Source organism: Ascaphus truei, unplaced genomic scaffold, assembly GCF_040206685.1.
Source record: "Ascaphus truei isolate aAscTru1 unplaced genomic scaffold, aAscTru1.hap1 HAP1_SCAFFOLD_262, whole genome shotgun sequence".
NCBI lineage: Eukaryota > Metazoa > Chordata > Amphibia > Anura > Ascaphidae > Ascaphus > Ascaphus truei.
This window is the reverse complement of record NW_027455557.1, coordinates 422668-436232: the sequence shown is the minus strand read 5'-3', so window position 1 is coordinate 436232 and position 13565 is coordinate 422668. Positions and strand designations below refer to the sequence as shown.

The 13565-nt window shown below is 56.8% G+C and overlaps 1 protein-coding gene across 1 annotated transcript in view; it reads right to left on the bottom strand.

Annotated features, from left to right (window-relative positions):
* Positions 1-5493: 5493 nt before the first annotated feature.
* Positions 5494-13565, bottom strand: part of SCRT1 (scratch family transcriptional repressor 1) — a 94719-nt gene continuing 86647 nt past the window's right edge. Inside the window, exon 2 of the mRNA XM_075582851.1 lies at positions 5494-8785. Within this exon, the coding sequence (XP_075438966.1) occupies positions 8061-8785 (725 nt within the window). The 3' untranslated portion in view covers positions 5494-8060. The remainder of the gene's footprint in view (positions 8786-13565) is intronic.

Below are 13565 nucleotides of genomic sequence, written 5' to 3'. Positions count from 1 at the left end.
GAGCTGCGGCACGCAGAGCTACTACACGCAGAGCTACTACACGCAGAGCTACTACACGCAGAGCTACTACACGCAGAACTGCGGCACGCAGAACTGCGGCACGCAGAACTGCGGCGCGCAGAGCTGAGACGCGCAGAGCTGAGACGCGCAGAGCTGAGACGCGCAGAGCTGAGACGCGCAGGGCTGCGGCACGCAGAGCTGAGACGCGCAGAGCTGAGACGCGCAGAGCTGAGACGCGCAGAGCTGAGACGCGCAGAGCTGAGATGCGCAGGGCTGCGCCACACAGAGCTGAGACGCGCAGGGCTGCGGCACGCAGAGCTGAGATGCGCAGGGCTGCGGCACACAGAGCTGAGACGTGCAGGGCTGCGGCACGCAGAGCTGAGACGCGCAGAGCTGAGACGCGCAGAGCTGAGACGTGCAGAGCTGAGATGCGCAGGGCTGCGGCACACAGAGCTGAGACGTGCAGGGCTGCGGCATGCAGAGCTGAGACGCGCAGAGCTGAGACGCGCAGAGCTGAGACGCGCAGAGCTGAGACGCGCAGGGCTGCGGCGCGCAGAGCTGAGACGCGCAGAGCTGAGACGCGCAGAGCTGAGACGCGCAGAGCTGAGATGCGCAGAGCTGAGACGCGCAGAGCTGAGACGCGCAGAGCTGAGACGCGCAGAGCTGAGATGCGCAGGGCTGCGGGTGTTTCCAGCGCTGGTGGAGTTTAAATCAGAGAATTTGGGAGAAATCAGTTAATTTCTGAGCACTTATAAATAACCTTTTGTGTCAGTCCCGTGGCTCCGTGGCTCTGTGGCCCGTGGCCCGTGGCCTCTCAGACAAGGACAGGTGCCACGTTTATTATTTTCATTCTTCTTATTAATATTTGTGCTGCTTTTACATGAATATAACACGACACATCGTCCTTATCACCGGCGCGACACCGCGACACCGCGACACCGCGACACCGCGACACCGCGCCAGTCGTGCTCCTGTAAAAAGACGGCGCGGTTTTCACATGGCTTTTCCTGAATTCTGTTCCACGCCGGTCCCGTTTAAGTCCCAGAAAACCCGGCGTTTTTGTTTGTTCGACGTTTCACTGGCGGCTGCGAAAAGCGACGAGATCATTTCTCTTTTTACTCTGAAAAAAGTCCTCGCCTCCTGTATCTGCGCTGACCTGCGCTGACCTGCGCTGACCTGCGCTGATCCGCGCTGACCTGCGCTGACCTGCGCTGATCCGCGCTGACCTGCGCTGACCTGCGCGGGCAGCAATGCATACGTGAAAGAGACGCGTGCGCCGCTGTGCGCTGCGTTTCATACCTCTCCAGCAGTTAAAGGGTTGAAGCAACATTGCATGTTGAGATATGACGGGGGTTGGGGTTGGGACGATGGTACCCGACGCGTTCCGTATTCCTTCCAGAAGTGGGCGGTGAGATGGGGATATTAACACATGGGAGGGGGGACAGCGGGGGGTCGTATCCCCCTCCGCCACACCCCACAGGGGTCTGCGTCAAGAGATCATTAACAGCGCTAACTACACGCAGTGTTACTACACGCAGCGCTAACTACACGCAGTGTTACTACACGCAGCGCTAACTACACGCAGTGTTACTACACGCAGCGCTAACTACACGCAGTGTTACTACACGCAGTGTTACTACACGCAGCGCTAACTACACGCAGTGTTAATACACGCAGCGCTAACTACACGCAGTGTTAGCTAACTCGCAGAACAAGGTACTGCAAAGCATGTCTGCTTCCTGCAGTGATACATACTGCACTGTATACAGGAGATATACTGTATATATATCTCAATATCTGCTTATTGCATTCAATTAGAATAAAAACAAACCTGCTTTTCATGTATGCACGGAGCATATACAAATACTGGCGTGTGCACCTTTAAGGTTACGCTATCAAACATGCAACGCTGCTCTACACCTCCCCGAAAACACAAACATGTCACATAATCCCTGATATAAGAAGACTTGAGGCAGTACCTGCACGCTCGGCATCACCGCATACAGCATCTTACACACAGCATGCATTAGTATTAGTAGTAGTATTAGTAGTAGTATTATTGCTTATTGTTCAGTATAGGACTCCTTACAGGAATATATTGCTGCTAAGCGCTAACATTTGGCAGAAACCCCAAATACCCTACAAAGCGCCCCCAAAACTGCCATAGATTCCGGCATGCAAACCCACCCCACTCCCCCCTAAAAACTCCCCATTAAACGGGGAAGAAAAACAGGTACCTACTGGGGGGTTTCCCTCGTACTATCTTTTATTGTTATTTTACCTAAATATCGCTTTTCCGAACAAATAAAAAAGTGACTTATGCTTTGGCATAGTAAGAAAATACTGGGTACGTCCAACCGTAAAAACAACCCCTCACTAGCACTCCTACATAGCGCAGAGACGTGCGTGTTACTCTCAGGCTTCGGGCACCGCGCGGAGGCGCGCTCACGCTCGCACTGAGCCCCTGCAGCCGGAAGCGCAGGTCTTAGAAAATGTTTTCAATTCAAGCGCTCGCCGGTGACGTGAGCGGATCACCCAATGAGGGCGAACCAGCTCCGTGACGTCACTGGCCCACGACACGCCCCCAAGCGGCGCGCGGTCTAAGGCCAGGGAGAGCACCCGCTTTCCCTCAGCGCGCCTCCGCCCGGCGCAATTCACCATGGACGCAGCCTTACACGTTACTCCGCATGGTGCTAATACTCATTACTCTGCGTGGCACAGATCTTATTTATTGCTAATAATACTAATTATTGAGTAACTCTGACTTGGGGACGAGCGGGTACAATTCGGAGCGGGGGCCAAGCTCGCGGGTTGTAGGCGTGGAGGCCGTTAACCCTGCATGTGCGGGGAGCAGAGAAGCAGAGGGGTACTGGGGCTTTAGTTGGGGTATTTGGGGTACTGGGGCTTTAGTTGGGGTATTTGGGGTACTGGGGCTTTAGTTGGGGTATTTGGGGTACTGGGGCTTTAGTTGGGGTATTTGGGGTACTGGGGCTTTAGTTGGGGTATTTGGGGTACTGGGGCTTTAGTTGGGGTATTTGGGGTACTGGGGCTTTAGTTGGGGTATTTGGGGTACTGGGGCTTTAGTTGGGGTATTTGGGGTACTCGGGCTTTAGTTGGGGTATTTTGATCCCTTAGAATTTATTTATAAAGACTTTTTCCCCGGGAGATAAGTGCACAGAGAATTAACCTCTCGTGTCCTGGATACCGGACCAAAACCTCCCCGGAGCCCGAGGGTCGGGAACACGCAGCAAACACGCAGCAAACACGCCTGCTCGGTGTATTCATGGGGTTAACCCCTTCACTACCACACAGCCCAGCGGGATATCCACAGAGAATTGGCCCTTTGTGTAGGTATGATGGAGCGGTTAGTAATTAGTGGAGCGGTTAGTAATTAGTGGAGCGGTTAGTAATTAGGAGAGCAGTTGGTAATTAGGGGAGCAGTTGGTAATTAGGGGGAGCAGTTGGTAATTAGGGGGAGCAGTTGGTAATTAGGGGAGCAGTTGGTAATTAGGGGGAGCAGTTGGTAATTAGGGGAGCAGTTGGTAATTAGGGGAGCAGTTGGTAATTAGGGGAGCAGTTGGTAATTAGGGGAGCAGTTGGTAATTAGGGGAGCAGTTGGTAATTAGGGGAGCAGTTGGTAATTATCGGGGTTCTATTCGGCCACTGTGCAAATTAGCCAATAATTAGTAAAAATAAAGACTGGAAACGCGTGGTCCTAGAGGTATGTTACAGATTCCTAGCGCGACACTCGTTGCCGTGGCTTGCGGGAAGCTCCTCTCTGATTGGCTGAGGTATTACTCAGCGCAGTATTTTCACATACTCCGTCTTAGAGACGTGGGAATATTTCAGGCACGATCGCACTGGGCGGAGACGCCCGCAGAAGTAGCGAGCTTACGGGGCTGTGAGCGGGGGCTGTGAGCAGGGGCTGTGAGCGGGGGCTGTGAGCGGAGGCTGTGAGCGGGGGCTGTGAGCGGGGGCTGTGAGCGGGGGCTGTGAGCGGGGGCTGTGAGCGGGGGCTGTGAGCGGAGGCTGTGAGCGGAGGCTGTGAGCGGGGGCTGTGAGCAGGGGCTGTGAGCGGGGGCTGTGAGCGGGGGCTGTGAGCGGAGGCTGTGAGCGGAGGCTGTGAGCGGGGGCTGTGAGCGGGGGCTGTGAGCGGGGGCTTTGAGCGGAGGCTGTGAGCGGGGGCTGTGAGCGGAGGCTGTGAGCGGAGGCTGTGAGCGGAGGCTGTGAGCGGGGGCTGTGAGCGGAGGCTGTGAGCGGGGGCTGTGAGCGGAGGCTGTGAGCGGGGGCTGTGAGCGGAGGCTGTGAGCGGGGGCTGTGAGCGGGGGCTGTGAGCGGGGGCTGTGAGCGGAGGCTGTGAGCGGGGGCTGTGAGCGGAGGCTGTGAGCGGAGGCTGTGAGCGGGGGCTGTGAGCGGGGGCTGTGAGCGGAGGCTGTGAGCGGGGGCTGTGAGCGGGGGCTGTGAGCGGGGGCTGTGAGCGGAGGCTGTGAGCGGGGGCTGTGAGCGGAGGCTGTGAGCGGGGGCTGTGAGCGGAGGCTGTGAGCGGGGGCTGTGAGCGGGTGGCTGTGAGCGGCGGCTGTGAGCGGGGGCTGTGAGCGGAGGCAGTGAGCGGAGGCTGTGAGCGGGGGCTGTGAGCGGAGGCTGTGAGCGGGGGCTGTGAGCGGGGGCTGTGAGCGGTGGCTGTGAGCGGAGGCTGTGAGCGGGGGCTGTGAGCGGGGGCTGTGAGCGGGGGCTGTGAGCGGGGGCTGTGAGCGGAGGCTGTGAGCGGAGGCTGTGAGCGGAGGCTGTGAGCGGAGGCTGTGAGCGTGTGGCTGTTAGCGGGGGCTGTGAGCGGGGGCTGTGAGCGGTGGCTGTGAGCGGGGGCTGTGAGCGGGGGCTGTGAGCGGGGGCTGTGAGCGGAGGCTGTGAGCGGGGGCTGTGAGCGGGGGCTGTGAGCGGGGGCTGTGAGCGGGGGCTGTGAGCGGAGGCTGTGAGCGGGGGCTGTGAGCGGGGGCTGTGAGCGTGTGGCTGTTAGCGGGGGCTGTGAGCGGAGGCTGTGAGCGGAGGCTGTGAGCGGAGGCTGTGAGCGGAGGCTGTGAGCGGAGGCTGTGAGCGGAGGCTGTGAGCGGAGGCTGTGAGCGGGGGCTGTGAGCGGGGGCTTTGAGCGGGGGCTGTGAGCGGAGGCTGTGAGCGGGGGCTGTGAGCGGAGGCTGTGAGCGGGGGCTGTGAGCGGGGGCTGTGAGCGGAGGCTGTGAGCGGAGGCTGTGAGCGTAGGCTGTGAGCGGGGGCTGTGAGCGGAGGCTGTGAGCGGGGGCTGTGAGCGGAGGCTGTGAGCGGGGGCTGTGAGCGGAGGCTGTGAGCGGAGGCTGTGAGCGGGGGCTGTGAGCGGGGGCTGTGAGCGGAGGCTGTGAGCGGGGGCTGTGAGCGGAGGCTGTGAGCGGAGGCTGTGAGCGGGGGCTGTGAGCGGAGGCTGTGAGCGGGGGCTGTGAGCGGGTGGCTGTGAGCGGTGGCTGTGAGCGGAGGCTGTGAGCGGAGGCTGTGAGCGGGGGCTGTGAGCGGGGGCTGTGAGCGGGGGCTGTGAGCAGAGGCTGTGAGCGGGTGCTATGAGCGGAGGCTGTGAGCGGGTGCTGTGAGCGGGGGCTGTGAGCGGAGGCTGTGAGCGGAGGCTGTGAGCGGGCGCTGTGAGCGGAGGCTGTGAGCGGAGGCTGTGAGCGGTGGCTGTGAGCGGGTGCTGCTGGTGAAAATAACTTGTTGTGAGAAGCGCTAGTCTAGCTGGCCTCCCCTCTTCCCTAGCTGGCCTCTTGGCTGGCCTCCCCGCTTCCCTAGCTGGCCCCTTGGCTGGCCTCCCACTTCCCTAGCTGGCCCCTTGGCTGGCCTCCCCTCTTCCCTAGCTGGCCTCTTGGCTGGCCTCCCACTTCCCTAGCTGGCCTCCCACTTCCCTAGCTGGCCCCTTGGCTGGCCTCCCACTTCCCTAGCTGGCCCCTTGGCTGGCCTCCCACTTCCCTAGCTGGCCCCTTGGCTGGCCTCCCACTTCCCTAGCTGGCCTCTTGGCTGGCCTCCCCTCTTCCCTAGCTGGCCCCTTGGCTGGCCTCCCCACTTCCCTAGCTGGCCTCCCCTCTTCCCTAGCTGGCCTCTTGGCTGGCCTCTTGGCTGGCCTCTTGGCTGGCTTCTTGGCTGGCCTCTTGGCTGGCCTCTTGGCTGGCCTCTTGGCTGGCCTCTTGGCTGGCCTCTTGGCTGGCTGCCTTAATATGTTTCCTGATAGGTTTGTAGGTGCACAAGACTAACAGACCTTCTTCATTTATGGCAGACTAGGAGTGTGCTCAGCTCTGCGCGCGGGACAAGCGTGATCACAGAATTGCAACTAGCAGGCATATATCTCCAGTGATGTGGGGTCCCCCCGGGGGACATCGTGGCATCTCCAGTGATGTGGGGTCCCCCCGGGGGACATCGTGGCATCTCCAGTGATGTGGGGTCCCCCCGGGGGACATCGTGGCATCTCCAGTGATGTGGGGTCCCCCCCCCGGGGGACATCGTGGCATCTCCAGTGATGTGGGGGTCCCCGGGAGACATCGTGCGGTATCCTGATTGCCATAAGATGCTAAATATACCCGGAGCTGAGTAACCAATACATTGTATTTGACTAACACCTGGTGTTGGTATTATTCCTATGTGTAATTCGTGGCTGAAATCGCCAATCCGTGTCCGGCAAGATCAGTATCTCGAATAAGTATTTTCTTGTAAGAACACCAATCCCTATCACTCCTCCTATTACCCCATAAAACCAATCCCTATCACTCCTCCTATTACCCCATATAACCGCTCCCTATCACTCCTCCTATTACCCCATATAACCAATCCCTATCACTCCTCCTATTACCCCATAAAACCAATCCCTATCACTCCTCCTATTACCCCATAAAACCAATCCCTATCACTCCTCCTATTACCCCATAAAACCAATCCCTATCACTCCTCCTATTACCCCATAAAACCAATCCCTATCACTCCTCCTATTACCCCATAAAACCAATCCCTATCACTCCTCCTATTACCCCATAAAACCAATCCCTATCACTCCTCCTATTACCCCATATAACCATTCCCTATCACTCCTCCTATTACCCCATAAAACCAATCCCTATCACTCCTCCTATTACCCCATATAACCATTCCCTATCACTCATCCTATTACCCCATATAACCGCTCCCTATAACTCCTCCTATTACCCCATATAACCGCTCCCTATAACGCCTCCTATTGCCCCATATAACCTTTCACTATAACTCATCCTATTACCCCATATACCCGCTCCCTATAACTTCACGGTCAGAGGGGGCAGTTAAGGGTTTGCAGTACAGCGTGTGTGCGTGTGCGTGTGTGCGTGTGTGCGTGCGTGTGCGTGTGTCACTATAAAGCCCACATATAAGAATGCTCCACCGCAGGAATGTCGGCTAATAGAAGTTACACCTCAGGCCTGGGATTTGCAATCACAAATCGTAAGAAAATAACGTCAAAAGATGCAAAAATGGATAGATCCCAAATAATTGGCGCCCATATGAGTCACCCCCATGTGCTCCATATAACTTTTCCCAAATGTACCTTTATACATTAAGCGTTACTTTATGTGACCCTTTTGGCGTCAGTTTCATAACGAAATGACCAGTTTAGACTTTTGACCCTTAAATATATTAGGGTTTTTTAAATGATGTCTTGAACTCAATGTGAAAGCCGAAAGCGTGCGCGAGAACTAAATAAACAGAACTCCCTCAGCTTGCACCCTCCCTGATCTGTGAGAAGCCACCTAGGAAAGACCCTAAAAAAGACACGGACTTTCGTTAAGGAAACCATATGGAAGAAGAGAGGAGAGTTCACCGTCGTCCAACCCCACCCAACAGGGCCTGCTCCCCCAAATCTCCCCTCAACAGCACCACATTTTCCAGGGGGAAAAGAAAACCACATTGAGGGTGATGGGGTGAGTCTCTGCGCAGTCGCTGCTTGAGTATGGGAGACTGTTAGAGGGATGCCGATGGGTCGGTGTGTGCGATAATGATGTGTCCCTTATCCAAGGTGGTCCCCGCACTCAGTCCTCCTCAGGGCTGAGCGGGGGCGCCATACCCTTGAAGCAGGCGGACTCGTAGTGCTTGTTCAGGTAGGACTTCAGTGCAAAGGTCTTGCTGCAGCGTTTGCACTTGTAGTGTTTGAAGGAGGAGTGCGTCTGCATGTGCGCCCGCAGGTTGGAGCGGTCGGCGAAGGACTTTCCACAGTGGGCACATCCAAAAGGCTTCTCGCCCGTGTGAGACCTCATATGGCCCTGAAGCAGCCACGGCCGGCTGAAGGCCTTTCCACATGTTTCGCACTTGTGCTTGAGGTCGTGGGTGAGAAGGTGCATGGCCATGGCCGGCATAGACACGTAGACCTTTCCACAGGTGGGGCACTTCTTGGCAAGCTTGCTATCTAGGCTGCGGTGAGTTTGCTTGTGCCGGCTCAGGTTGGAAGACGTGGCATAGCTCTTGCCACACTCGCTACAGCTGTGCCTCTGCACGGAGCGTCCTGCGCTCAGCACTTTACTCCGGGAGCGACCATCGGTGATGAAGAAGGCATCCACTGAGTAGCCCTCACTGACTGCTGCATCCCCGTTAATGTAGCCCCCAGTGACCTCTGAGCAGGGGCTGTCAGGGGGCTCAGAGTCCTGGGCTCCAAAGTCGCTGTTCTCCGTGTTGTAGATGGGGTCAGGAGAGGGGACCTTGATGGGTCCTTCACTATTTCCATTGTACACGGAGGGGGTGATGTAGTCGCTGATGTAACCTGAGGGACAGACACGGGGGTGAGTCACAGAGCAGAGGACTACATATAACAATCACAAGCAGGGACCCCCCCCCCCCCCTCATCCACCCGAGTCATGCAGGATCATATGGAGCAATAGGAGGAGTTATAGGGAGCGGTTATATGGGGTAATAGCACATATAAAAGGACGTAAATGGAGCAAAAACAGGTTATAGGTTATATCGGGAGTTTGTGTGAGTATATATATATATATAGTTATTATATACATGAGAGAACTTTGGCACAGTGACAGTTGGAGGTCTCCCTGGACCTACAACTCCATTTCGAGAAAACATTTCCACCGGGCCCCCTCACCTCTTCTCTTTTGACACACTTATTGTCATACTGGGAGACTCTAACATACCTTCTGACAAACTCACTTTCACCAAAGCTGTCCCTCTCATCTCTCTAATCTCTTCCTATGTTCTCTCCCAGTGACCCCCTCTCCGACTCACTGCAAGGGCCAATCCCTTAACCAGGTTCTCTCCCAGTGACCCTCTCTCCGACTCACTGCAAGGGCCAATCCCTTAACCAGGTTCTCTCCCAGTGACCCTCTCTCCGACTCACTGCAAGGGCCAATCCCTTAACCAGGTTCTCTCCCAGTGACCCTCTCTCCGACTCACTGCAAGGGCCAATCCCTTAACCAGGTTCTCTCCCAGTGACCCTCTCTCCGACTCACTGCAAGGGCCAATCCCTTAACCAGGTTCTCTCCCAGTGACCCTCTCTCCAACTCACTGCAAGGGCCAATCCCTTAACCAGGTTCTCTCCCAGTGATCCTCTCTCTCCGACTCACTGCAAGGGCCAATCCCTTAACCAGGTTCTCTCCCAGTGACCCTCTCTCCGACTCACTGCAAGGGCCAATCCCTTAACCAGGTTCTCTCCCAGTGACCCCCTCTCCAACTACAAGCAGGGGCCAATCCCTTAACCATGTTCTCTCCCAGTGACCCTCTCTCTAACTCACTGCAAGGGCCAATCCCTTAACCAGGTTCTCTCCCAGTGACCCTCTCTCCGACTCACTGCAAGGGCCAATCCCTTAACCGGGTTCTCTCCCAGTGACCCCCTCTCCGACTCACTGCAAGGGCCAATCCCTTAACCAGGTTCTCTCCCAGTGACCCCCTCTCCAACTCACTGCAAGGGCCAATCCCTTAACCAGGTTCTCTCCCAGTGACCCTCTCCCCGACTCACTGCAAGGGCCAATCCCTTAACCAGGTTCTCTCCCAGTGACCCCCTCTCCGACTCACTGCAAGGGCCAATCCCTTAACCAGGTTCTCTCCCAGTGACCCTCTCTCCGACTCACTGCAAGGGCCAATCCCTTAACCACGTTTTCTCTCAGTGACCCTCTCTCCGACTCACTTCAAGGGCCAATCCCTTAACCAGGTTCTCTCCCAGTAACCCTCTCTCTAACTCACTGCGAGGGCCAATTCCTTAACCAGGTTCTCTCCCAGTGACCCTCTCTCCGACTCACTGCAAGGGCCAATCCCTTAACCGGGTTCTCTCCCAGTGACCCCCTCTCCGACTCACTGCAAGGGCCAATCCCTTAACCAGGTTCTCTCCCAGTGACCCTCTCTCCAACTCACTGCAAGGGCCAATCCCTTAACCAGGTTCTCTCCCAGTGACCCCCTCTCCGACTCACTGCAAGGGCCAATCCCTTAACCAGGTTCTCTCCCAGTGACCCCCTCTCCGACTCACTGAAAGGGCCAATCCCTTAACCAGGTTCTCTCCCAGTGACCCCCTCTCTAACTCACTGCAAGGGCCAATCCCTTAACCAGGTGCTCTCCCAGTGACCCTCTCTCCAACTCACTGTAAGGGCCAATCCCTTAACCAGGTTCTCTCCCAGTGACCCCCTCTCCGACTCACTGCAAGGGCCAATCCCTTAACCAGGTTCTCTCCCAGTGACCCTCTCTCCGACTCACTGCAAGGGCCAATCCCTTAACCAGGTTCTCTCCCAGTGACCCCCTCTCCGACTCACTGCAAGGGTCAATCCCTTAACCAAGGTTCTCTCCCAGTGACCCTCTCCCCGACTCACTGCAAGGGCCAATCCCTTAACCAGGTTCTCTCCCAGTGACCCTCTCTCCGACTCACTGCAAGGGCCAATCCCTTAACCAGGTTCTCTCCCAGTGACCCTCTCTCCGACTCACTGCAAGGGCCAATCCCTTAACCAGGTTCTCTCCCAGTGACCCTCTCTCCGACTCACTGCAAGGGCCAATCCCTTAACCAGGTTCTCTCCCAGTGACCTTCTCTCCAACTCACTGCAAGGGCCAATTCCTTAACCAGGTTCTCTCCCAGTGATCCTCTCTCTCCGACTCACTGCAAGGGCCAATCCCTTAACCAGGTTTTCTCCCAGTGACCCTCTCTCCGACTCACTGCAAGGGCCAATCCCTTAACCAGGTTCTCTCCCAGTGACCCTCTCTCCGACTCACTGCAAGGGCCAATCCCTTAACCAGGTTCTCTCCCAGTGACCCTCTCTCCAACTCACTGCAAGGGCCAATCCCTTAACCAGGTTCTCTCCCAGTGACCCCCTCTCCGACTCACTGCAAGGGCCAATCCCTTAACCAGGTTCTCTCCCAGTGACCCTCTCTCCGACTCACTGCAAGGGCCAATCCCTTAACCAGGTTCTCTCCCAGTGACCCCCTCTCCGACTCACTGCAAGGGCCAATCCCTTAACCAGGTTCTCTCCCAGTGACCCTCTCTCCGACTCACTGCAAGGGCCAATCCCTTAACCAGGTTCTCTCCCAGTGACCTTCTCTCCAACTCACTGCAAGGGCCAATTCCTTAACCAGGTTCTCTCCCAGTGATCCTCTCTCTCCGACTCACTGCAAGGGCCAATCCCTTAACCAGGTTCTCTCCCAGTGACCCTCTCTACGACTCACTGCAAGGGCCAATCCCTTAACCAGGTTCTCTCCCAGTGATACCCTCTCCGACTCACTGCAAGGGCCAATCCCTTAACCAGGTTCTCTCCCAGTGACCCTTTCTCCAACTTACTGCAAGGGCCAATCCCTTAACCAGGTTCTCTCCCAGTGATCCTCTCTCTCCGACTCACTGCAAGGGCCAATCCCTTAACCAGGTTCTCTCCCAGTGACCCTCTCTCCGACTCACTGCAAGGGCCAATCCCTTAACCAGGTTCTCTCCCAGTGACCCCCTCTCCAACTCCAAGCAGGGGCCAATCCCTTAACCATGTTCTCTCCCAGTGACCCTCTCTCTAACTCACTGCAAGGGCCAATCCCTTAACCAGGTTCTCTCCCAGTGACCCTCTCTCCGACTCACTGCAAGGGCCAATCCCTTAACCGGGTTCTCTCCCAGTGACCCCCTCTCCGACTCACTGCAAGGGCCAATCCCTTAACCAGGTTCTCTCCCAGTGACCCCCTCTCCAACTCACTGCAAGGGCCAATCCCTTAACCAGGTTCTCTCCCAGTGACCCTCTCCCCGACTCACTGCAAGGGCCAATCCCTTAACCAGGTTCTCTCCCAGTGACCCCCTCTCCGACTCACTGCAAGGGCCAATCCCTTAACCAGGTTCTCTCCCAGTGACCCTTTCTCCGACTCACTGCAAGGGCCAATCCCTTAACCAGGTTCTCTCCCAGTGACCCCCTCTCCGACTCACTGCGAGGGCCAATCCCTTAACCAGGTTCTCTCCCAGTGACCCTCTCTCCGACTCACTGCAAGGGCCAATCCCTTAACCAGGTTCTCTCCCAGTGACCCCCTCTCCGACTCAGTGCAAGGGCCAATCCCTTAACCAGGTTCTCTCCCAGTGACCCTCTCTCCGACTCACTGCAAGGGCCAATCCCTTAACCAGGTTCTCTCCCAGTGACCCTCTCTCCGACTCACTGCAAGGGCCAATCCCTTAACCAGGTTCTCTCCCAGTGACCCCCTCTCCGACTCACTGCAAGGGCCAATCCCTTAACCAGGTTCTCTCCCAGTGACCCCCTCTCCGACTCACTGCAAGGGCCAATCCCTTAACCAGGTTCTCTCCCAGTGACCCCCTCTCTAACTCACTGTAAGGGCCAATCCCTTAACCAGGTTCTCTCCCAGTGACCCTCTCTCCAACTCACTGCAAGGGCCAATCCCTTAACCAGGTTCTCTCCCAGTGACCCCCTCTCTGACTCACTGCAAGGGCCAATCCCTTAACCAGGTTCTCTCCCAGTGACCCTCTCTCCAACTCACTGCAAGGGCCAATCCCTTAACCAGGTTCTCTCCCAGTGACCCTCTCTCCGATTCACTGCAAGGGTCAATCCCTTAACCAGGTTCTCTCCCAGTGACCCTCTCCCCGACTCACTGCAAGGGCCAATCCCTTAACCAGGTTCTCTCCCAGTGACCCTCTCTCCGACTCACTGCAAGGGCCAATCCCTTAACCAGGTTCTCTCCCAGTGACCCTCTCTCCGACTCACTGCAAGGGCCAATCCCTTAACCAGGTTCTCTCCCAGTGACCCCCTCTCCGACTCACTGCAAGGGCCAATCCCTTAACCAGGTTCTCTCCCAGTGACCCCCTCTCCGACTCACTGCAAGGGCCAATCCCTTAACCAGGTTCTCACCCAGTGACCCCCTCTCCGACTCACTGCAAGGGCCAATCCCTTAACCAGGTTCTCTCCCAGTGACCCTCTCTCCGACTCACTGCAAGGGCCAATCCCTTAACCAGGTTCTCTCCCAGTGACCCACTCTCCGACTCACTGCAAGGGCCAATCCCTTAACCAGGTTCTCTCCCAGTGACCCTCTCTCCGACTCACTGCAAGGGCCAATCCCTTAACCAGGTTCTCTCCCAGTGACCC